The sequence below is a fragment of the Carassius auratus genome, unplaced genomic scaffold (genome assembly GCF_003368295.1).
Source record: "Carassius auratus strain Wakin unplaced genomic scaffold, ASM336829v1 scaf_tig00011628, whole genome shotgun sequence".
In the NCBI taxonomy this organism is placed as follows: domain Eukaryota; kingdom Metazoa; phylum Chordata; class Actinopteri; order Cypriniformes; family Cyprinidae; genus Carassius; species Carassius auratus.
The window spans coordinates 13663-36634 of record NW_020524225.1 but is presented as its reverse complement, the minus strand read 5'-3'; the positions used below and the strand labels follow the sequence as shown (position 1 = coordinate 36634).

At 37.4% G+C, this 22972-nt stretch overlaps 1 protein-coding gene and 1 long non-coding RNA gene across 5 annotated transcripts; both read right to left on the bottom strand.

Moving 5' to 3' along the window:
- Positions 1 to 101: 101 nt before the first annotated feature.
- LOC113073219 (uncharacterized) lies at positions 102 to 3864 on the bottom strand. Of its 2 annotated transcripts, none has more exons than XR_003280464.1 (4): positions 3353 to 3864; positions 2368 to 2633; positions 1174 to 1531; positions 102 to 308 (listed from the first exon to the last, which is right to left on the bottom strand). It is a non-coding gene; the product is annotated as an uncharacterized LOC113073219 (long non-coding RNA). The 2 variants fall into 2 exon arrangements; XR_003280465.1 differs by having other exon boundaries at positions 1174 to 1528.
- A 1534-nt stretch (positions 3865 to 5398) lies between these two features.
- LOC113073220 (acetolactate synthase-like protein) lies at positions 5399 to 21292 on the bottom strand. Of its 3 annotated transcripts, none has more exons than XM_026246098.1 (16): positions 21141 to 21292; positions 20836 to 20980; positions 17396 to 17597; positions 17181 to 17308; positions 16531 to 16669; positions 10699 to 10810; positions 10456 to 10555; positions 9900 to 9997; positions 9063 to 9199; positions 8667 to 8801; positions 7774 to 7888; positions 7403 to 7572; positions 6998 to 7068; positions 6796 to 6867; positions 6113 to 6218; positions 5399 to 5935 (listed from the first exon to the last, which is right to left on the bottom strand). In XM_026246098.1, the coding sequence occupies exons 2-16, from the start codon at positions 20935 to 20937 to the stop codon at positions 5757 to 5759; spliced, it is 1866 nt and encodes a 621-aa protein (XP_026101883.1). In that variant the 5' UTR covers positions 20938 to 20980; positions 21141 to 21292; the 3' UTR covers positions 5399 to 5756. The 3 variants fall into 3 exon arrangements, with proteins under 3 accessions (XP_026101883.1, XP_026101885.1, XP_026101884.1); XM_026246100.1 differs by having other exon boundaries at positions 20836 to 20975; positions 21141 to 21281; XM_026246099.1 differs by having other exon boundaries at positions 21091 to 21262.
- Positions 21293 to 22972: the final 1680 nt, after the last annotated feature.

Genomic DNA, 22972 nt, shown 5'->3' with positions numbered 1-22972 from the left:
ATGAGGGTGTGGAAATGATGACGGATTCTCATTTTTTTTCAAAGAATAGGAAAAACCATCTGGCGGAGTCATCTTATCAGAAAGTACAGGTCTTTGAAAGATCACATGTTTATCGGAACAGGTCAGCAAACAGGAGCTAATATCAATGAAGAATATTTGGCTCTCTCTGGGAATGTGTCGGCAGCTAAGCAAGACTCGAACATCTGTTGTTTTCATACCTGGCCTTCTTAGCCACTGTGTCTCCATCCTCAGAGTCATGGGAAGGACGCTTCTCTGTCTTCACTGTAACAGCAGAGGCCATTCGACTCCTGAGAAACAAAGAGCAATTCATTCAGTACAATTAAACAACAAATATTGACCAAAAGGCTAAACAATATATGACAGACAGATATTACATTTTAATTTATGCACTTAGCAGATGCTTTTATCCAAAGCGACTTACAGTGCATTCAATACTACAAAGTATCACACAGTTTTAGAAAATTATTTAACTACACATATACACCTAGTGCATTTAAGATTAGTGTTGTTACTAAGAATTAATTAAACCAATGTCAAGTGCTCATTTAGAAGATTAATGACGCTTAATTGAATTAATTGCCTTTATTATCTTGACATTGAAAGAGGCTTATTCTCCTCTGGCTAATAATCAATAATAATCATAATCAATCATAACCTACAACAACAAACACTGAACAGTCATCCAAACCAGCCTCTTGAGCTAGCGAGCTAACAAGCTAGCTGCAATTGTATTTTTAGCGCCTAATAATCGAACTATAATAAAATAAATGGCGTTTTTCTGTAAATCATTGAATCCAACCGATTACGAATAGTTATAGCGTAATTATTATTCTAAAGCAAGTTAGGGTTGTTTTAGCTTAGTTGAAGTCTTTAGTCACCTGTTGCTTTTGTTCCATATGTGACACAATACAGCTTTAGCATAAAGGCTAATATTACACTATTGTCTAGAAGGATATTATTTATCTCCAAACTACAGAACTAACAAAACAAAATTTATAAATTGGATACTTTTAAGTTACACTCCGTTCAACTGGAAAAGGGAGATAACAGAAAAGAGCAGATTTACCATTCCGCAAAGTTACATCGAAAGACTAAAAGAACGCAAGTACCGAAACAAAGAGAATATCTTAAAAGTTTCAAAACACAACTTACCCAGATGAGAAAAAAATGAGGATCCGAGTATTTTCTTAGATTTAACGTACTCGAGGCGTTTACTAATGATAATAAAACACTACAACAATAAACTTTTTTTTTTAAATCGAATAAACTTTTAAGTGGCTTCCTATACGAGATCTCAATCCCAGCAGGGCATCAGTACCAGTCAGCCTTCAGAGTCTGAAACACTAAAGGCCTTGAATGAATCAGTTCAGCCTTTAGTGAAGTACCTGTCTAGAGACTTTCCTCCGCGAGCGTTGTGTACACAAGCTCAGGCTTTACACGTGTCCGCGCATCACAGCGGCTGTGCGCGCCCCCGTGGGTCAATGACGTGAAGCTTTAATCCGCCAGACTGCTAGTGACACACACACACACAAACATTGTGTTTCCATGTTTTAAGGGGACATTACGTAATGTTTAATATAATGTACAAACTGTATTTTCTATTGCCATACATCTAAACCTATCCCTCTGAGGAAGCTTCCTGATTTAATGGTTTAAAAAAAAAATCGCGTTGTATGATTTATAAGCTCGGGTAGTAATTTTCATTCAATTATTTGAGACATTAAACTAGCTGACACATTATTGATTTTCCAAACTTTTTCAATTTATAAAACAGGCTATTAAAGTATATATACATTAATGAATCCACGTTTTTAAAAGAATCGAGTGAAGAAGTGATTCAGTGAGCCATTCATAAAACAGTCACTTGCTTCGTTTGGGAATGTATCAGCCGTTTGAACGAATCGACTGAATGAATGACAGAATGACTCTCTTATTAAAACAGTGATTTGCCACCACCTACTGGCACTTTTAGTTTTATATTTAGATTAGATTATCATTTATTTTTTAAGATAATTTATTTGTATTTATGTATGTTAAATTAAAATATTTTTAAAGCTTTTTGTAATTTCTATTAATTTATTTTCCTATATTAACAATGTTAACCATCATCTTTAACAACTTTATTTTTAAGTAATCAACATAATGTGCATGTTAAATAATTAATCTCATCCGTTTGAGATTTAATTAATTAATCGGTACATTATGTAATTCGATAAAAAAAAAAGTCATAATTTTGGGTTTGTATTAAACAAATTGGAGGAAAAAAGTAAATTGCGAGATGTTAAGTCACAATTTCTTTTCTTTTGTATTTGTTACTCAGTGGCGGTAGTGCTAGTGGCTTTCTACCTTGATTCTGTAGGTAGCTGTTCAAGTTCATTGCTGTCTTTTTGTACTAGCATTCGATTTCTCTGTCTTCTTCTCTGTTGGGCTTTTCTCCACTGGTCTCTCTTGCTTTGTTTCTCGCTCTCACTCAACTCTGCGACTGGTTTCACCTTTCCGCGTCTTATTTGTCTGTACCAGGCCTCTCTTTGCTTTTCTAAATATTGTGCCCTTCTTGAGGGATCAGCATCGCGTCGAGCCCGGTATCTTCGCTGTTTCTCTGCTGCTGACATCTATAGAAATAATGGAAAGTGCTGATTATGTACTTACTGTTTTATAATAATGGATCATGTAGGCTATATTTGGAGAAACCTTTCCAAATTTGGGGTCAGTAAGATTTTTGGTTTTGAAAGACATCAAAAAAAGAAATCAAGAAGTATTAACAAAGATGCACCAAGTTGATAAAAGTGACATTTGTAATGATACAAAAGATGTCCATTTCAAATAAATGTTGTTTGTTGAACTTTCTATTCTTTATAGAATCCTGAATAAAATCTATAACAGTATTAAGCAGCTCAACTGATTTCAACACTGATAAATAATAACAATAAGAGTTCCTGAGCTGAAATATTAGGATGATTTCTGAAGGATCATGCAATACTGAAGACTGCAGTATTGCTACTGAGATTTCAGATTTACATTCACAGGAAAAAAAACTTACATTTTAAAATATACTCAAATAGAAAACTTTTTCTGGTAATTCCAATAATATTTCATAAATCTTACAGACCCCAGTGAACAGTAGTGCAAGCTATACAGTTAATATTACAAGTATGGTTACTATTAAACCACAACATACAAACAGGCTCAACTATAAAAAAAAATATGCTGATGAACATTGCTGAATAACATAGCTGACAGGTAGCATCTAACACACTTGCCTTTTTTTTTTTTTTTTTTTTTGGACAGACACGTGTCATTTTTGTATAATAGCATAATATAATCCACTTACCAGTTTTCAAAATGTCTGTCACTCACTGAAAGGCAATACAATCACGTGATACAGGTCAGATGGTTTTGGGAGAACCTATTGCTCAGTTGCACGGGGGTGTTTTATTGGTAACTTAGTTGACAATGCTGATGTTGATAATAAAAGAAATATGATTATTGTATATATATGAGATAATACAAATAGTGTTTAATGTTGTCCTTTTAGTAAACATCTGACAAGCTAAGAACTAGTTTAATGAATAATATAATATAATGTAGTATAACAATCTATAGCATTGGCAAACAGTCAAATCAATGGCCAATGGCTGAAGAAAGATCTCAGATCTGTAAGTTGCTCCTTTTATAGTGGTTCAGTCTCAGTGAAAGTAGGATATGTTCCCATTCAAATGCTGCCTACAATAAAAAAGTTAATGGGTTAATAGCAGGGCATTCTCTATTTTGGACAGCTCATGATGTGCCTGTGCTTAATGAAGCTTTAAGTTTTTTTACAGCCTCTTGCATAGAGACATGAGAGCATCCTTATTTTCAGTACTTGCGTCCTCTAGTTCTTTTTTCACGCACTGGCCATGTATTTAAAAAAAAAAAAATAATAATTTTATAAAAATATAACCATGTTACCTCAAAATCCTAACTAACAACAACAGAAAAAAGCATGTCTAAGACGATTACTTTTGTATCTGCTGATTAATAAAGTATAATAATAAATTAATTAATACAGTGTTTACTGCTAGCTGATGAATGATGTCTCATGGGTTAGTAGTAGAGTTGTCTGACATCTAGTGGTTCATGTCTTTAGGGGTAAAGCAAACAATAGTTCTGTTCTTTAGAGATTTTATTACATCAGCAAATGTTGATAGATAAAACACATAGCCATATTCAAGTGGGCATTTTGTGGGGGATGCTCAAGTCATCAATCACAAACCCAGGAGAGGCATTATGGTCTGATACTGCAGCAAAAACATAAACTGCATTTGCAAGTATTTGCTAGGATATTTCTTTGGTTTACACTGATTATTTCTAGATAAACAAACATAAACCCATTTGATACATGAATTAGTGAAATATTAATGTCCAAAACAACTGTAGACGCAATTCTTTGAAAATTATTTCTAACAAATTTCAGAGTAATCACAGGCACTCTGTACGAAGGATGTATGAAGCAGAATCAATCCTGCAACCTTCACACAACACAAGTCTTTCAATGCATTATTATTAGTTAAATATAGTCATGCATTCTTAAAGTGTGCTTCAAAAATAATATTTGAATCAAATCTTACTGGATCATCACACCGGTACTCTGATTTCTACAGTATTTTACAAAATGCTATTGAGAGTGAAGGCACTGTGCTTGCTCCTTTTCAGCTTAACGAAAAAGTATTTTCAAAAACTTCACAAAAAATGTCCAAGCTAACATTTCAGAAGAAAAAAATTATTATATATCAGTAATTACAATATATATATATATTTCTCATTACCATACAATATGTAATATGTTACCCTAGAGCACAAAGCCAGTCTTAAGTCTCAATAGCCAGAAAAACATTGTATGGGTCAAAATTATACATTTTTCTTTATGCCTAAAACCATTAGAATATTCAGTATAGATCATGTTCCATGAAGAGATTATGTAAATTTCCTACCTCAAATATATCAAATCTTATTTTTTGATTAGTAATATGCATTGCTAAGAATTCATTTGGAGAACTTCAAAGGTGATTTTCTCAGTATTTTTTTTTTTTTTCACCCTCAGATTCCAGATTTTCAAATAGTTCTCGGCCAAATATCTCGGCCAAATATTGTCCTCCTAACAAACCAGACATCAATGGAAAGCATATTTCAGATGATGTATAAGTATACATTTGGAAAAATTGACAAGACTGGTTTTGTGGTCCAGGGTCACATATAATATTTCTTTTAAAATTGTTTAAAATATTTCATAAATTAAAATACAACAATACTACCCCGTGTGTGTGTGTGTGTGTATATATATATATATATATATATATATATATATATATATATTTTTTTTTTTTTTTTTTTTTTTTTTTTATAATATACAATATTTTTTCCCTTTTTTGCTCTACAGTAATAAGGGTAAGGGGAAATATAATGACATATTAGAAAAAGAAATTATGATCCTGAGCACAAGCTTAATTTTCTTTAAACATTTTAGCATTTAGTTATTTTGGTTTTGGGATGAACTGTGAGCGAGACATGTTCTTGAGAGTTTTGCGAACATTGCATTAGTCACATCGTAACAGAAGAAATGTTTTTAAACATCTGATATGTTGTTGCTTTGAACTCCTTTTAAAAAATCAACTTTGTAAAGGGTGCAACCTATGGTATATTTTGAGCATGACAACACCAGAAAGACTTTGGGTATCTAGGCAGGACAGTGTTTCTCTTTAAACTGAGATTGAACCTTCCCTAAAGTTAGTTTTTCCAATAAGAACATTCAGCAGAACGGCCTTTCCCTCTCTGCACTCCTTCTGCGCCTTTTTAATGATGTCATCAAGCTGCGACTCATCCTCTCGGCCAATCAGGTAACCTTTGCCCCCGTAACCATCGGCTACAATATGGTAATCTGCAAGGAAGAGGTGGAATGGAACAGCAAGTGATGCAACTCCTCACTATGACTGATGAATATACATTACATCCCTTAGGAAAAGAGCTTAATCGTTACATTAAACAAACTGCAAAGACATTCAAACAAATGCAGTGAACAAGAATTTAATGATTACACTGCACCAAAGCCTCTCACCTGTAAAGGCAAGACCACAGGCTACGTTGCTCCCGAGCATAGGCACTTGTTCTCTGGAGATCTGACTCCAGCATGCATCATTTCCCACCAGAGCGATCACTGGGGTCTGACGGGAGACCACAAGGCAGTCAAGAGAAAAGCAAGGGAAGCCACAGCAAGGATGTTTTGAAGGAATATTCCAGGTTAAAATAGCACCATCAAATTCCATTCAGAATATCCAAGATGGTTAAAAGAAAAAGAAGTGTTGATAGTTATATTACAGTGGAGGTCTATGGCCAAGTGTTTCATTTTTGCTGCCTTTGTGCTTGTTTTATCTAAATATAATTTTAAACAATCTGTTTATCATACAAAATGATCATGTCTCATACTCATATTAAACCTCTCAATTCATAGGTGTTATTTTAATGAACTTTAATAACTTTTGAAGCATTAAAGTTTTGATGAAATGGACTTTCAGTGGAGGAACAGAAATGCCTCAGGTTTCATTAAAAATATCTACATTTGTTTCTCGAAAATGAACAAAAGTCGAGAGCAAATTCATGACATCATTTTGGGTGAACTATCCCTTTAAGAGGTTGGAGACGTTCTGCATTTTTACAAAACACATTCATTCTACTACATTCTGAACTGGATGCTGTAAAAGACAGTGTTGTAAGAGTTGTTACACGTGTTATGGTTGGTACCTTGTGACGTGTGAAGGTATCATATTCAGCCACGCTATATCCAAGTGAGCCATCGCCGTAAACAATCCATACCTGCAAACAAGACATTGGCTTTGTCCATACGCTCCCTTCTAATGTGATTAAAGCTGTATTGTGCACACAATGGAGCGTTTAGTAAAACATGATTTTTAAACAAGAAAAAATATTTGATTTAAAATCTTACCTCAGACTCAGGTCGACAAAGCTTTGCCCCCAGAGCAAAACCTCCTCCAACACCCAGAGTCCCAAAGGCCCCTGAGGAAAAGGGAAGCCACAAATCATTATGAACAAAAATACTACAAGTGGATTTGACTAAAAAAAAGTACTGAAGATTATTATGGAATTAGATTGTACCAAAACTTAATATAACTGCAGGAAATAAACAAAAATATAATAAAAAATTAATGTTGCTTGTCAGGACAAAAGACGAATGTATTAAAAATGATTTCAATATATATGGATATGTTGTTTTGTTAAGTGCTGTTATGTAAATTCAAAAAAGCATGAATCATCTTACGTTGAGAGCATCTGAACAAAAGAGGATAATCCTAAATCTCAAACACAAAAGCTGTGACACTCTGCCACTAACCTGGGTCCAGCCAGCGGAGTGGGCCCTGGGGTCTCATGATATATGCAGCGCTGCCGACAAAATCACCCCCATCAGCCACTATGATGCTGTCCTCAGCCAAGAGCTCATCCACACGATGCAAAACACTCAGGGGGTTCAAATGCCTCTCTGTCTTCTCATCCGCTTTTGCTCTGATGGCAAAAACTGGCATAATGAGAACCTATACTGCTAGACAACATGAAACATAGACAAAAGTATATGGACAGACAGCCCTTTTAATTATCAGGAGGGAACACTGCCAATTGTGGGATTTCTATATGTTTTTAGCCAAGTACTGTAGGCCTGATTCTCTCTCCAGAGACAATGGATCCAAGCAGCTGAGATAAGGTCACCTGTTAGCTTTCTCTTTGATGGCATCTCCCTCTTTCAGGCTCCTAGGCCATTCCTCTGGACATCGGTGTCCCTTCAGGGCTTTTGAGAGACGCAGGAGGAAAGAACCAGCATCACCTAAATAAGTTAGGAAAGGAAATACAAATATATTAACTGTACTAGTTCTGGAATGAAACTCTAGATGGCGTAGTCTGATAGGTCAAACTCAATCGGACCTAATGACATCATTATTACATGGCACAGCTGATTGGTTCTCTCCTGCATCGGTAGCCAATGAGCTTGCTGCTCAACATTCAAATGTATGACTAGTGCTTGCAGTAGCAGTTGCAGCTTGCTTGAGAAACCCTCCACCTTCCCCAGCTCCACCTGTGTAGATCTGCTACGAGGTGATTCATGTATGATATGGGGGTTATTTAATGTATGTTATATTTGCAGAAGCAATATTTCTTATGCTGGATACACACCAAAAGATTTTTTACAGGATTTCTGATCATAAATATTAAACATGTTGAATATTTATGATTCGTGATCGGGGCGGCTCCGGTTCGGAGACGCTTAACATACATCACACCAAGAGAAAATCTGTAAGCTAATCTGTAGAACCATCAAGATAATCGGGACATAGCTAGGATTGTCAGAAGGGGGAAATTGGCCCAAAATCAGCCCGATTATCTTTTGGTGTATACCCAGCATTACATGCTCACATCAGCATGTTGTGGATTTATCAGCAGTAGCAAGTCTCTGTACTTGCTCTACTGCAGCTGCAGCTTAGCAGATCAATTCCATCAAGAACAAATACATTAACACAGTGATGTACATTATTACCATGCCAATCACCCCAACAGATGTCATGACAGAACTATATATTATTTAAAAGTAAAATGTAGCCGTTTACCTTGAATGGCCACTGTTGGCTTCCAGAACATGTCGGAGTTCTTTAGTAGCTGACTCCGGTCTCTGTTGACAGCAATGATTTTGCTCCGTCTGTTCAGCACTCTTCCGTAACTCAGTCTAAAATCACACACCGTGCCTATGCACCAAAACAAACACATTCAGGAACAAGAACTACGCAAAACCCAGAGTTCCCACACTTTCCCACAAAATTGAATATTTTATAAATAATTCCATGACTTGTGAATGAATGTATGAAACGTATTAAGTGACTTTTCCAGGCATGGAATCACATTTTTAAAATTCCCGGAGATTTCAACACTTTCCAAACAATGAGTATGTGCATGGAAAACATTTCTGCACATATTCCAACAGTTCAGTAGGTGGCATTGTTTCTCACCTGCCAGCAGCACGAGGTCAGCATCTTTCAAGGCATCTCTCCTGTTTTGTCTAATATGCAGTGGGCTGTTCTTTCCCAACATCCCTCGGGACATTCCACCTAAGAAGCAGGGAATGCCTAAAGATTCTAAGGCCTTTCTGTGAACGAAGCATAGAAAAAAAAAAAAAATCTGACTAAAAATTGACTAAATGCACGTGATATGGGTGCTTTTGTTCAATCATGTACTGTAATCACTGGTTGTTTTGGACTTGAAACCAAATGCATTTTTGATCAATGTAATCCATATATACGGTACCAAAAGTCAACTTAACTTACATTTCTTAGGATCTTAGAAATCCTTATCTAAAAGTTGAAACTGAAATGCATGAAATGGCATTTGAAGACACATTTACACAGCTGTGCTTCTGTATTAACTAAATAAGTAAAGAAATAATATTTAATAACTTTAATGTTTTAAATAGATTAATTAGAGAGTGGGAAGTTACCATACATTAAATTTTTCAATACGGTTTTACATCATTCCAGGATGCATTTTCATGAACCTAGTTACATATTAATCACACTAAAGTCAAAATATGGTATTGATTTGTTTCACATTTCTGTTCACTTCATAACTGGCAAACTTATGTGCTATCTCATACTTTTGTCTCTGAGCAGGTGCATCCACGTTTTTGACTGGCAATGTATGAATTCATGTAATATGTCAGCATTAATTTACAGGAAGTGTTGTAGTGGGTAAATCTAGAACTGGTGACCCAAAGGTCAGAGATTTACAGACCCGAAAAGGCGACCCCTGAACTGTTCAATGAACATTTGAAGAGACAGCTACTAATTTACCTGACATCATCCGCTGGTGTAGGGGGCAATGTTGCCTGACTGCCTAACAGTATGACAGGTTTCTTGGCTCTGCTCACTAATTCCACACACCTTTGGACCTAGAAGGAGTAAAAGGTTAAGAGCAACTCAAAGTGCAATGTGATCTTATCTTCTGTATTTGGGGCACAAGTCAACATTTCAACATTTCTCCTTCATCTTTGAGCTTTCTTTCTTGGGGCAGTTGCATAATTTAGACTAGTCTTACAAGTTAGTTACCTATTTTTATTTATTTATTTGCTATTTTTACGTTTCTTTAAAAGGTGGTCACTGGGAAGTTAGACTCCATACGACTGATTACCTCTTAACTACTATTTGGTCAGACTGGTTCTTAAGACACTGTCTTCACATAGAGGACACGTTTATGCAACTGGCACCAGGTGTCGTTTATGTAAGGTGTTATATACTGAGACTGGATGCTGATAACAGAATCTTGTAATATTATTGTTATCATGATCAGCTGAATCTACAGTCTAACTTCCAATACAATATATGCCACAACAGGGTACACAAGTTTCACCTCATCCTCTGTGGCATGTGGGATGTGAACAGGAAGTGGAGACAGATCACGTGTCTCCCAAGCTCCAGCAAACAAGTTTGATAAATGATTCCGGAGATACCTATGTGATGACAAGAACAGCAATTGTTTCAGTCAGGCTAAAGTCAATTAGTAAAAAAAAAAACTAAAAAAACATTGCTTGTCATTTAATAACAAGGAATAATGCAGGAATAATAGTATTTGAATAGTGAGAAATGTTTATACCATGCAATGATTTTCCCCATCAGGCCTTTGGGAGTGTTTTTAGGGGCAAACTCTTTTTCCACCACATGGTAAGGGTACAGCGTGTCTATGGGAAACTCTATAAACACTGGGCCTGTGAATGAAAGAAATACTGTAGAATTATGCTCACAGAATTTATTTATTTACTCATATGCAATATGCACTCATTTACATAAAAAAATAATAATAAAAAAAACACACATTACAAAGTTTTCCACAATTTGGAATGATTCGTTACGGGTCTTCATGAAACATTTGCAAACATACAGTACTTTGGTAAAAATTCCTCAATGGTCCTGTAAAACATTCACCCTTTTTACCTGGTCAAAAACAGCTCTGTTCACAGCAAGCCATTATCATCAAAAACAAACATTAAGAAAATGGGAGAGAATTAAATCTCTTTTGTTCACTACAAAACAGCTGCATTGCTTACAAGACGCTATTGCCACTACAGCTGATCGAGCGCAAAGAAAATGGCAGACATTGTGCAAATGGCTGAGGGTGGAAATATGCCAATATGGGACAGTACAGTAGTGGTCATGGTCGGGGCCTCAGCAGTATGATGTCATGCGTATAATTGAGACTGTTTAGGTTTCCTGGGTTTTAAAAAAGGGGGTGAATTTTTATCATTGTAGGGTATAGGGCACGATTAATCAAATGAAATTGTCATGGGCACTTTGTTAGTAAAGCCGGTTCCCTTTCAAGGGATTTTTGAACTGCGTCCTCTAGGGGTCACTATGGGGACTGCCTCATTTTGACCAGTCTGAAACATACATTGAAAAACACCAACAGGTTGGCCAGCAACAGCCCATTATGTCACTACCGGTGCGAATATAGTATAAGTAGGCACCAGGAGAACATGGCATCCTCGTCTTCGTCTTCACTGACTGTTTTGTTTGAAGCATACATTTTGAATACTGTACGAGCGATCTTTATTCTATCATGGCGAGAACTAGCAAAACGTTTACAGGATGTGTGCATCCGTGTCGTCGTTATTAGAGCAGAGCTTTTACATCAGAAAACGCTGACAATGCACGCAAATTGCCCCCTTGAGGACATCACGTACATGCTCTTCACCCAAACATAAAAATGCAGAGATCGTTGCTTGTCATCAGGGAATACTGATTTTCGAGGACAGAGGGCAGCCATATGCTTCCCGCAGTTCAAGACCCGCCGCTGCTGAGGCATGGAGGAGAATGAGCTTGTGGGGATCGCAAGTGGATCTGGCTGATGAGTTTAAAGAGGAACTTTTCCTTACGCGCTCGTCGGCTGTGAACGATAGAGAGCCGCTAGAGGATGATGTTATTTTCTTTAACATCGTCTGATCCGGGGGCCAGTGCTATGCTGAGTTTGGCCCAGGAAGAGCAGTTGTCGTCTGAGGATGACCGTTCGAAGCCAGCTAAGAAAGTGACGCCGCAAGGTCTTCTCTATGAGAGTTATCTTTCTTGCCATAGCCCTCCAGCTAAGCCTTCCATTTCTTCCTGATCGCCATACAGAGATCGAGAAGGAATGGAAGAGACCATTTTCCTCATGCATCCATAGATTCCAGCATAAGTCTTATGCCAATATCGATGCGATACACGAAAACGGCTACGAAAGGATGCCCCCTGTAGAATAGACGCTGTTTAGCTATCTCTCTATGGGTAAGGCATCGTCTCTTAACACTCCCTCCTTGCCATCTAAGCCCCTTCAGGAGACATGTTGTTAAATGACAGGGTCATACGCAGCAGCAGGTCAGGCTGTGGCTAAGCTGGACACAATGGCGGCGCTCTAGAAGTCTAGAGTCGCAGCTCACATTCCTACCCCACCTGCGTGTAGGGGTAGGAGGAATCACGGGGCAAAGGAACACACACACATACATACATGCGTGTGTATGTGTGTGTGTGTGTGTGTGTGTGTGTGTGTGTATATGTATGTATTAATGTGCTGGTGGTTATGTGTTTATAATCCTTCTATGAGATTTCTTTGCAGTGTTTTTCCAGGACCTGTGGGCTTCTGTCCTTTCTAAGGTAGGTCCTCTGTGAGCACCCCACTTGGCTGCATTCAGAAACCAGGTGATCGACTTGCAGTGTTACTTCACTCATCGATATTGTGTCCAGCCAGTATGATAGCCCTGGTTCCGGCTTCATGCTTCCTGGATCATGCGGCCAGGTCATAGGCTTCTGCGGGAGCCTTCTTGATCATCAGGCCCCTGGCACGGCACTACAAAATTTCCTGGTTGTCCAGGATATCCCCTCTTGCTGAGGCATCAGGCACGTGCACAGGTAGGGCTCAACCTGTGCAGAGCACATGCCCTTTTTGCCCTTACACTCCGAAGTGCCCTTTTCTTGGTGGTGTTTTTATTTTTTATTTTTATTTTTTATTTTTTTTAATCAATGCTATTGGTCACCCTTTACGCCTGTCTGTCTGTTTTACCAAATTAAAGTTCTTAAAACGAGCTTGTGTAAATCTTATTCGATCCTCAAGCTGTCAGTAAGCTGATAACTCCGCCCCCTCTATATTCATCGAATCAACTGAAGTTCCACAGCAGCCGCACAGTAGGCAATAGCTGAGCTGAACAGTTTTGCGAAGGGTAAATAAATATCTTGTTGTTTGAATAAGTACTACTAAACACTGTCTATAAAGGCTCATATTTTATTTATTTGATGTCTGACTGACTCACTGGCTGAGACATGTGGGACGTCGCCTGAGAGAGAGGGCTAGCATTTGCCATCTAGTCATAGCCAATATATAGCCAACACTTAAATAGCCTGTGCATACAGTTGCATTTCATCTTTTATAAAATGCTAATTTGGCCAAATGCATTTTACCACAGGAAAAACTGAGCGCTCCGTCTATATACCTAAAAAAACTAGTTTGTAACCTGTAGATGAAAATGTAATGTGATGCCGGCAGCGGCAGGCACCGTCGCCGTTTTAATGACGGACAGAAAAAAAATCACATTTGCACACATTCGCTGGTCAAAAACTATATATTGATAAGTAATACAACAACATAATTTGTTTTTACCATCGGGAAATCATAACAGGTGCGCCCCCCGCTGTTAAGCAAAAAGCCTTACACAACTTACACAAAGCAGCGAGTGATCCTCGTCACCTAGATAACATATATTTCTAAGAAATTTCTTCTTTGATTCATGATTGCTGATAGACTTAATTTATTAACATTTAGGCTAATCATGTTATGATATACTCTCTGTATACTCTCTGTATAAAATGTTGTAAAACACGGTTTTACTACAGTAATGTAGTAGTAACTAAAAAAAAAATTACAGAAGATCACTGAAATCTTTATATTTTATCATGCAGAATGTAATTCATGATTCATTCCAAGGCTTCATTTATTTGATCCAAAATACAGCAAAATCAGTAATATTGTGTAATATTTTTACAATTTTAAATAACTGTTTTCTATTTGAATATATTTTAAAATGTGATTTTATTTTTGTGATCAAAGCTGAATTTTCAGCATCATTACTCCAGTTCAGTACTCTTCAGTGTCACGTGATCCTTCAGAAATGCTTTTCACTGCAACTGTACTTTTCACACTATTTTTATTTATTTTTTCATTGCTGGCTTATTTTAGGGAAAGTGTAGTGAATAAGAGACCTTCAAGAGACCAACATCCCTGGTCCACCACAGTATCAATTTTTTGCCAGATACATGGGTCACAGAAGGTTGCTGTTGTATTAGATTTAAAGAAGCCCTTAAAACCCTGTTTATCTATATTATCTAATTATCTAATATTATTATTATGGTTGTTATTAATCGTGAATAAATCTAAAGCTTTTGAGACTATTATTTTGTGTTATTGAATTTGTCATGAAGATGTGACCATTTCTTCCTTTTATGCAGGCTTACTAAATAATCTTGATATAAAAGGGGGGGGGGGGGGTGCCCTTTTTCAGTTTCAGCACATGCCCCTCAAAAGGTCTGTGCACGGCCCTGTGAGGCATCGAGCATTATGCTTTTAGTTTTAGCTCTTAGCATTTGCTTTTAGCTTCAAGTAATGCCCTTTTACCTATCTAGCCTTTAACTACCATGAGAACAGCCCACAGAGCAAGGAATTCAACTCCACAGAAGTTCTTTGTTTTTCCAGAGCACCTGGAACCAGCAGCATCAGGTGAACTAGGCCCTTCCTCCGCCTCTCTGATGCACTGAGTTTTTGGCTAGCTTGCAGTATGCTTACCCTTCTGATTCTAATGATCATACTGTAGGTCGATCCCCCTCTCCCGTTGAGATCTGGGTTAAGGCTCCCTCAGCTAAGTAAATTACTGCTAGCCGTTCCAGCATTAGAACATGTGGTAGGTCAAACATATTGGTTTTGGGATGTACTATTCCATCTATGAGCTGCCCTTTCAGAGTGCCATGAGAGCCCTTTAGAACAGTATCCTAAAATCAATGTTATGTTAAGTTCGCACGCTAGTACTCGGTGTTCTTTTTTAAAATCCTATATGGTGAGGGCTTTGCGCGGTTGCTTAGTGCCCTTTCTTGAGCTTGTAAAAGCCCTGTTAATGTTGGGCGTCACTCCACCTATGTTCCCTCAGTATACCTATTTAAACAGGGTATTGCTACTAGTGATCTGTTGTGACCGTTCCTTCAGCAAGCGTATGCGATAGCAAGCGGTAGCCCCTGTGTGACAGACCAAGACTTAGTTTGATGCTAGGCTCTTGGTCATATCCCTTTAAAGAAATCTATTCTTGATTCCAACCCTTGAGCTCTACCTTGGGCCCAGGAGTCTGGCCCTAACTGGTAAGTTTGGGTCTGTAGCCTATACTAGGCCTTTGGTCGTAAGGAATAATGTCATGGACAGCCATCTAATGTCCCAGGGACATCTCCGATGGAAATGGTAGAGTTGTTACTTAGTGCTTGCCATGGTTCTGTCCTGCACGCTACTCAGTGATGTGGGTATACTGTTCCCCATATGACCACTAGAGGATGCAGTTTGAAGTTCCCTTGTAAGGGAACGTCTCAGGTTACATATGCAACCACGGTTCCCTGAGTAGGGAAGCCATGCTTCAAACGCAAGCTTCAGACTAAGAAGTGGATGATGTGTTCTATCAGTCGCACCGATAGTGACGTCATGGGCTATCGCCAGCCAACATGTTGTTGGTGTTTTTCAATGTATGCTTCAGACAAGGGTCACGACAAGGCGCTGCCCATAGCGACCCCTAGAGGATGTAGTGTCCTACTCAGGGAACTATGGTTACATAAGTAACCTGAGACATTCTGTAATCAGCAGTAAATCATCATCACGTGCTTTCAGATGGAGCAGCATGTACTACACAGAGCTATAGTTCACTGACAAATTACGCAGAAAAAAAATCACTGAAGTTGAAGAAATGACAGCTGTTTGCATAGCTTCTCAGTGATCTATGGCTCTGTGTAGTAAATGAAATAAAAGCAGTTAAATCTTCTGTTTATCCAGCTACGATTCCTTATTCGTGGCATATTTGAAGTTTCAGCGCGAGAGCACCCTCTAGCCTTTGGATGGAGATTTACTGCTGATCACAGAACCTTGCTTCACTGAAAGATATGCATGACAATCGGATCTTCTGTTTTTTTTTTATTGTGAGCCCTAATAGGGTAGTTGTGTTCAAACACTGTTAAGACACATTTATAAGAAAATTTAGACATTAAAAATTTCAGCATGTAGAGTCAGTTCCCCTCAAGACCCATTCATATAAACCACCCACCCAAAATAAAAAGTCCTCGGATTTGCACAAAATCAAGATAATAGAATATCTGAATGTCACAATGGCAAATTTCACCTAAAGGCATTAAGCCTGTAGAGTATGTTTCGGCGTCACTGTACCTGGTGTGCCAGACTGTGCAGCGGCCAAGGCTTTTTTGACAGTGGGAACAATTTCTCTCACAGTCCTCACTGATGCACAAAACTTACATAGAGGCTTGAAGAGGGACATTTGGTCAATATCCTGCAGTGCACCTCTACCCTGCAAAGAAACCATCAGACATAATATTAATGACAAATGAATGATGCAGGTTACAACCAACAATCATTTAACAGATATTCAACTTACACAAAAGACAACAACTGTGACAATTAATATAACTATAAAGTTGTAATAATCATTCTAATTCTATGACAATATGCAAGTCCACACCATAACTATATCAATGACAACAATGTTGTTGGAATTAGAACATATTTTTCATTGTCTGCGACTTTTCGGTGTCTCCATACAATGGAAGACAACTTGTTTGGTTACCAAACAGTCATACATTTTTTGTCATTTTCAATTTTGTGTTAATGACGATTTTTTAAAATCCTTGCTGTCATGGTTCAAGGCTAGATCCCTGAGAATCACTCTGGAACTGAGATAAAATCCAGTGTTTACACAAGACACAGATAAAAAAATGAAGAAAAGATAAGCAAGTTATAGAGACATAAGTTAACCAGAGCAGAGAGCAATATGACTCATAAACTATACAGCACTTCTTGACCTGTAAGAGAGTGGCAGCAGCACCACCAATCAGAAGCAGCGGTGATTCGGCCATTTGAGCGTTTTTCACCGCAGTCACTGTGTTCGTCAGCCCCGGCCCCGCCGTCACCGCAGCCACACCGACTGTACCTATATTAGCAAAACACAAGATTAACCAGCTTCTCCTACATCTTCTAACATGATGCGTATGCTTTTCTGTTTTTGATTCAGTCTTACCAGAAAGTCTTGCTACAGCATCGGCAGCAAACACAGCTGTGGCCTCGTGGCGTGTGTCGACAATGCGGATGCCCAGTTTCTCACAGGCCACCAAGATGGGTGAGATGTGTCCTCCCACCAACGTGAAGACAAATTTGACACCATGAGCTCGCAAAACCTCCGCCACACTCTCACCTCCATGACGAGGACTCTGTCTCTCTGTCTGGGAATGATTAACATTAAAGTTTCAATGAAATGAAAGTAGTGAAATATCTTTTTTTGTATTGTGATGTACACGCTGAAGAAAAAAATAAGATTTTTCAAAGTAGTAAATAAAACAAAAATGGAATAAGTTTTTTAATAATTACTTCACTGAGACAGAAGTCTCCAAACTCATCCTTCCTAATCATCCTACTACTTGTCTGTTCAACCTATTCCATCTCATCTCCTTAAAGCCATTTCTCCTGCAGTTGTACCTGCACTCACTCACATCATTAACACATCCCTTCACACTGGTGTTTTTCCCTCAGCATTCAGACAGGCTCATATAACACAACTACTTAAAAAGCCCACCCTTCACCAATCTCTTAAGAGAATTACATAACGGTTTCCTTTCATTGCAAAACCACTTGAACAAACTGTGTTCAACCAAGCCTCTGCCTTTCTCACACAGAACAACCTCCTCGACAGCAACCAGTCTGATTTCATTAGTGGACATTAAACCGAGTCTGCCGTACTCTCAGTTGTTGGAGCCCTAAGACTGGCTAGAGCAGATTACAAATCTTTAATACTTATCTTGCTGGATCTGTCTGCTGCTTTGGCCACAGTTAACCACCAGATCCTCCTGTCAACCCTATTGGGCCTAAAGGACATCTTAGGAATCACGCTCCAGTGGTTTGAGTCTTATCTCTCGGATAGGTACTTCAAGGTATCTTGAAGGTGTCCAATTCACAACATCTTACTACTGGGGTGCCTCAGGGCTCAGTTCTTGGGCCACTTCTTTTCATTCAGAAACATGGCTTTTAATTCCACTGCTATGCTGATGATACTCAACTCTACCTTCATTCCATCCTGTTCACCACTCAGCTTGTCTAGGATACATTTCTTGCTGGGTGAAGGACCATCACCTTCAACTCAACTTTGCCAGGACAGAACTGCTTGTGATTCCATCAAACCCATAATTTCATCACAAATGTATCATCCAGTTAGGCACATCAACAACACCTCCTCCAAAAACAGACATAAACCTTGGAGTTATGATTGATGATCAGCTGACTTTCTCAGACCACATTGTTAAAACGGACCGGTCATGCAGATTAGCTTCAATCAACATCAAGAAGTTGAGGCCCTTTCTTTCGGAGCATGCTTCAAAAACTCCTTGTTCAAGCTCTTATTCTGCCCAGGCTGGACTATTGCTATGCTCTCTTGGCAGGTCTTCCAGCAAGTTCTATCAAACCTTTACAATTAATATAGAATGCTGCAAGATTAATTTTTAATGAGCCAAAAAGAATGCACATCACACCTCTGTTTATCAATCTGCACTGGCTACCAACAGCTGCTTGCATAAAATTAGTCATTAATGTTTGCCTACAAAACCACCATACTAACTTCTCTAATCTTTTTGTATTCTAATTATATTATTTTTATTATTATATAATTAGCAATAGTAAAAGAGTGCACTAACACTAGCTTGGCAGTAGGCCTTTAACACTAGCTTGCTCTATTCCTTTTCTATTCTATTTTCTTTTGATTTAATATAATTTTAAAAAACCTCGTTACATGTACTGTGTTAAACTAACTGAGACTTGTTATAGCACTTGCATATCATTGCTCTTTTGTATATACTGATTGCTTCCATTGTCCTCCTTTATAAATTGTTTTAGATAAAAGCATCTGCTAAATGACTAAATGTAAATGTACAATACTACTGTAGTACTTCTACTTTAAAATTTCACATATAATGGACTCTTACTTGCTTATATATATATAAAAAAGAAATTTACTACCAATTTTTTCAGTGCATCCAACTGTGACAGATTATAGGAAAAATAAACTTGGGTGGGACTTGGTTCAACGAGTTGGTTGTTGATTGGATGTTAAAGAGCAGGTCATATAGTATTTTAAAGTGTCCTAATATCGTGTTGGATTCCCCTACAACAGGTTTAAATGCATCTAAGGTCAGAAAACGTTGTAATTTTCTCAGAATATACATTTAATATTAGAGTAATTATGATTCCAAAATTATTAGTTCCTAGCAATTTCGGCGCAAACCGCTCCCTTCCATAAGCCTTCTCGGTTCTGATTGGTTGGATTGGAAAACTTAAAACAACAATGGTGGGTACTTTACATTAGCCAAGTGCTAACGTGACTAACTAATGAAACAATACAGTTTGTAAACCAAAATAAGTCTACAGTAATGTTTGAAGAACTTTTAATCAGGATGCAGAACAGCTGTATCACAGGAACACCATCCTTAACTCGCTCATCTCTTACGCATTAAACCTATAACTGCCGGTGCAGGACAATAAACAGCAATTTCACAATGATTATAATGTCTGTGTCCTACACTACATAAGTTTTTATTAAATGAAGTAATTAAAAAAGCATCAGTCTACGATAATCTACCCATTCTTAAGAAATTGTGGGTTCACAGGCAAAAGGCAAAAGATTAGAAAATATAACGACCCGTTAAGGCGACTCTGAGTCGACTCTCTCTTTTGAGTGACAATATCTTTATTTATCATGCACTTTTTTGATTAACAACTTTGCAGATTGTTTTCATTTAATGGCAGCTACGTTATAAACTGCAGAAAATATATTTTTCAAAAACGAAGGTCCAGTTATGACATTTTGTTTTAACATGCATGCATTTAGAAAATATATTCAAGCATTTAAAAATGGGGGAGGGGGATCATTTCATGCCGTAATAAAATATAAATGTCAGACTAATCTTACTGTGTTCATGTGAACTCTGTGCCAAAAGAGATAAGACAGGGTTTGTGTAGAGACACTCATTACCGGTTTTACTTGTTTACTTAATCCTTACAAACAAACCATGCGTTGAAATATACATTTCTGGCAATACAATTCACATGCTTAAGTGACATTGTTAGGCACTGGAGTCTGGCCACATGACAGCAGGCCTGTTATAACACATTACAGCAACTTTTGTTTGGTTTAACAAAATTAAAAAAAAACACAACCCAACTCCTGCTGCTGTTGTAAGGCAATAGTAATCATACACGTGCACACCTGGCACACGTACAGTATACAATACTCATGCAAACATGTGCTTCTTCACCTGCTAGTTTACAGTTCTTGTATAGTTAGTAAACATGCATGTTTTATTAATGTAAAAGTCACTACTAGATAGATAGATCGAAAGATACATAGATAGATGTCAAACTCTGTTGTGAAAATGTATATATTATAACCAAAGCAGATGTCACAATGTTTCATACCTTATGAAATAGCTGGTAAAGTAAGCCCAGTTTATAGGTTGCAAGGATCACACCCCCAAGGGCAGCACCCAGAGAGCAGCCCAAAACCACAGATAGGTCCATATCTAAAGTGGCTTAGTGGTTAACGAGCTACTGTCCACCTGTCCTGCAAAAGCATGGAAACAAGTAAATAAGCAAGCTGCTAACCGTCGTGTGTTTCAAAGTTGACTTTTCTCGTGCACAAAATGGCGAGACGGCAGTCAATATTCAACATACTGTCATTGCTGATGTTTTTATGGCCTTGTTAAGGTCAGACAACGCCGTACCTGCCAGTTCTTTCTCCCCTGCTGCAGCGATGAATGAACACAAACAGAAAGCGAATGGAACGAGAGTGCTACGCAATTGGCGGAATAACTGCTCCGCTATTTGAGTAATTGTCTTTCCTTGCACATTCAGCGCTCTCAGCTGAGTCACTTTGAGAATAGCAGGCTGCGCCGTAAAGTGATTGACAGCGCAGTCATCCAATCGGAGGCTGAAACGTAACCTCTGTTACTCCAGAAACCACCGCCAGAAAATGTATTTATTATTTTATTTTTTTATTTAAGAGTGTTTTTTGTTGTTGTTACGCAGGCATTTATTTATTTATTTATTTATTTATTTATTTATTTAAACTGAACAGAATCAATGTAGGTGACACCGTATGACCTTTGCTCTACTATTGTTCGAACAAAATAACTTAACTTCGAGAGCTAAGTCCTATCACTTAATATAACAGGAGTATCACATTTAGACACGTACTGTACGTTACACAGTCATCTGTAATATAAAAAAAGAATAAAATAAAACCTTTAACAGGACCTTTTTAGTTTTCATAGAAACAGACAGCCACTGAAAGCTTGAAACACTTACTCATGCTGTGTACTGTAGTGTAAAGAATCTTTACTTTCTCTCAAATTATATTTTATATTTATAAGGCTTTTTGAAAACTACTTTTGGCAGTCAAAACAAGGTTGTTAAACATATAAGTTTACCATAAGGTATTTTGATTTAAAAAATATAAGAAATATAAGATCTGGCACTAGATCCTGTGAGAAAATATCCTGTGGGAAAATATCTTTTTTTTTTTTTTCTGGTAACAGAACAACTACTCGGCAAAGTTGTCTAATTCCCAAAAACCGGTTAACAGTACAGTCTTTATCAGCCAAGAAGCTGATTGAGGAAAGCCAAAGAAGGGCAGAAGTAGGAGACAAGTAATGATAATATAAAGGAGCAGTTTATTGAATAATCTTAGTTGTGTATATTTCAATGCTCAGCACAAATCCATCAAGTGTTATCATACCACAATCAATGGAAAATAACTGCTTCACAAACACAGCCGGTGTCATTAAAAACCTTGAAATAGAGACAATCTTTTTACTTGTGAAGACAAATATCTCATGAAACCACACAACCGTAAAGAAAATATATAAATGGTTAAAATGTATTATTAGAAATAATCATATGATTAAATGGAATTGTTAAATGGTTATCAAAGAAGGAGGAATAAATGAGTAAAAAAAAAACACACAACACAAATGTATGCTTGCTCTCTCAAAGCAACACATACAGGTGGCTGCTAAGAACCGTCAGATCCTTCATTGCCCCTTTTAATCAGATGAAAACATTAGATTAAATGCAAGCACACTTCCATAATCATCAAAAACATACTTTGAAAAGAACAGGTCTCCTCTGTCATACCGTGTACCAGCATCAGTTAGTGGAATGTGTCTTTGACTGTTGTCTTAACAGTTAAGAGTGATCTGACAAAGCAAATCAGCACTCTTATGGAGTGTATTATGTCTAGCATGCTCTTCTATTATAGAGAATACTGTTGCATGTAATATACGTTGTGCTTATCTATATGATACATGACAAGTTAATACAGGTGGTACAGGTGTAATTTTATAAGACAAGTCACTACAACTTTCATGCAATGGCCAGTTTTATTTGTTCATATATATATATATATATATATATATATATATATATATATATATATATATATATATATATATATATGAATGGAGAGGGGCTAGTTTGCTTCCAAAACATGTCTTCTATCAAACTACAGGAAAGAAAACATCTAAAATACACATTTAAATATCTATTTTATTACAGA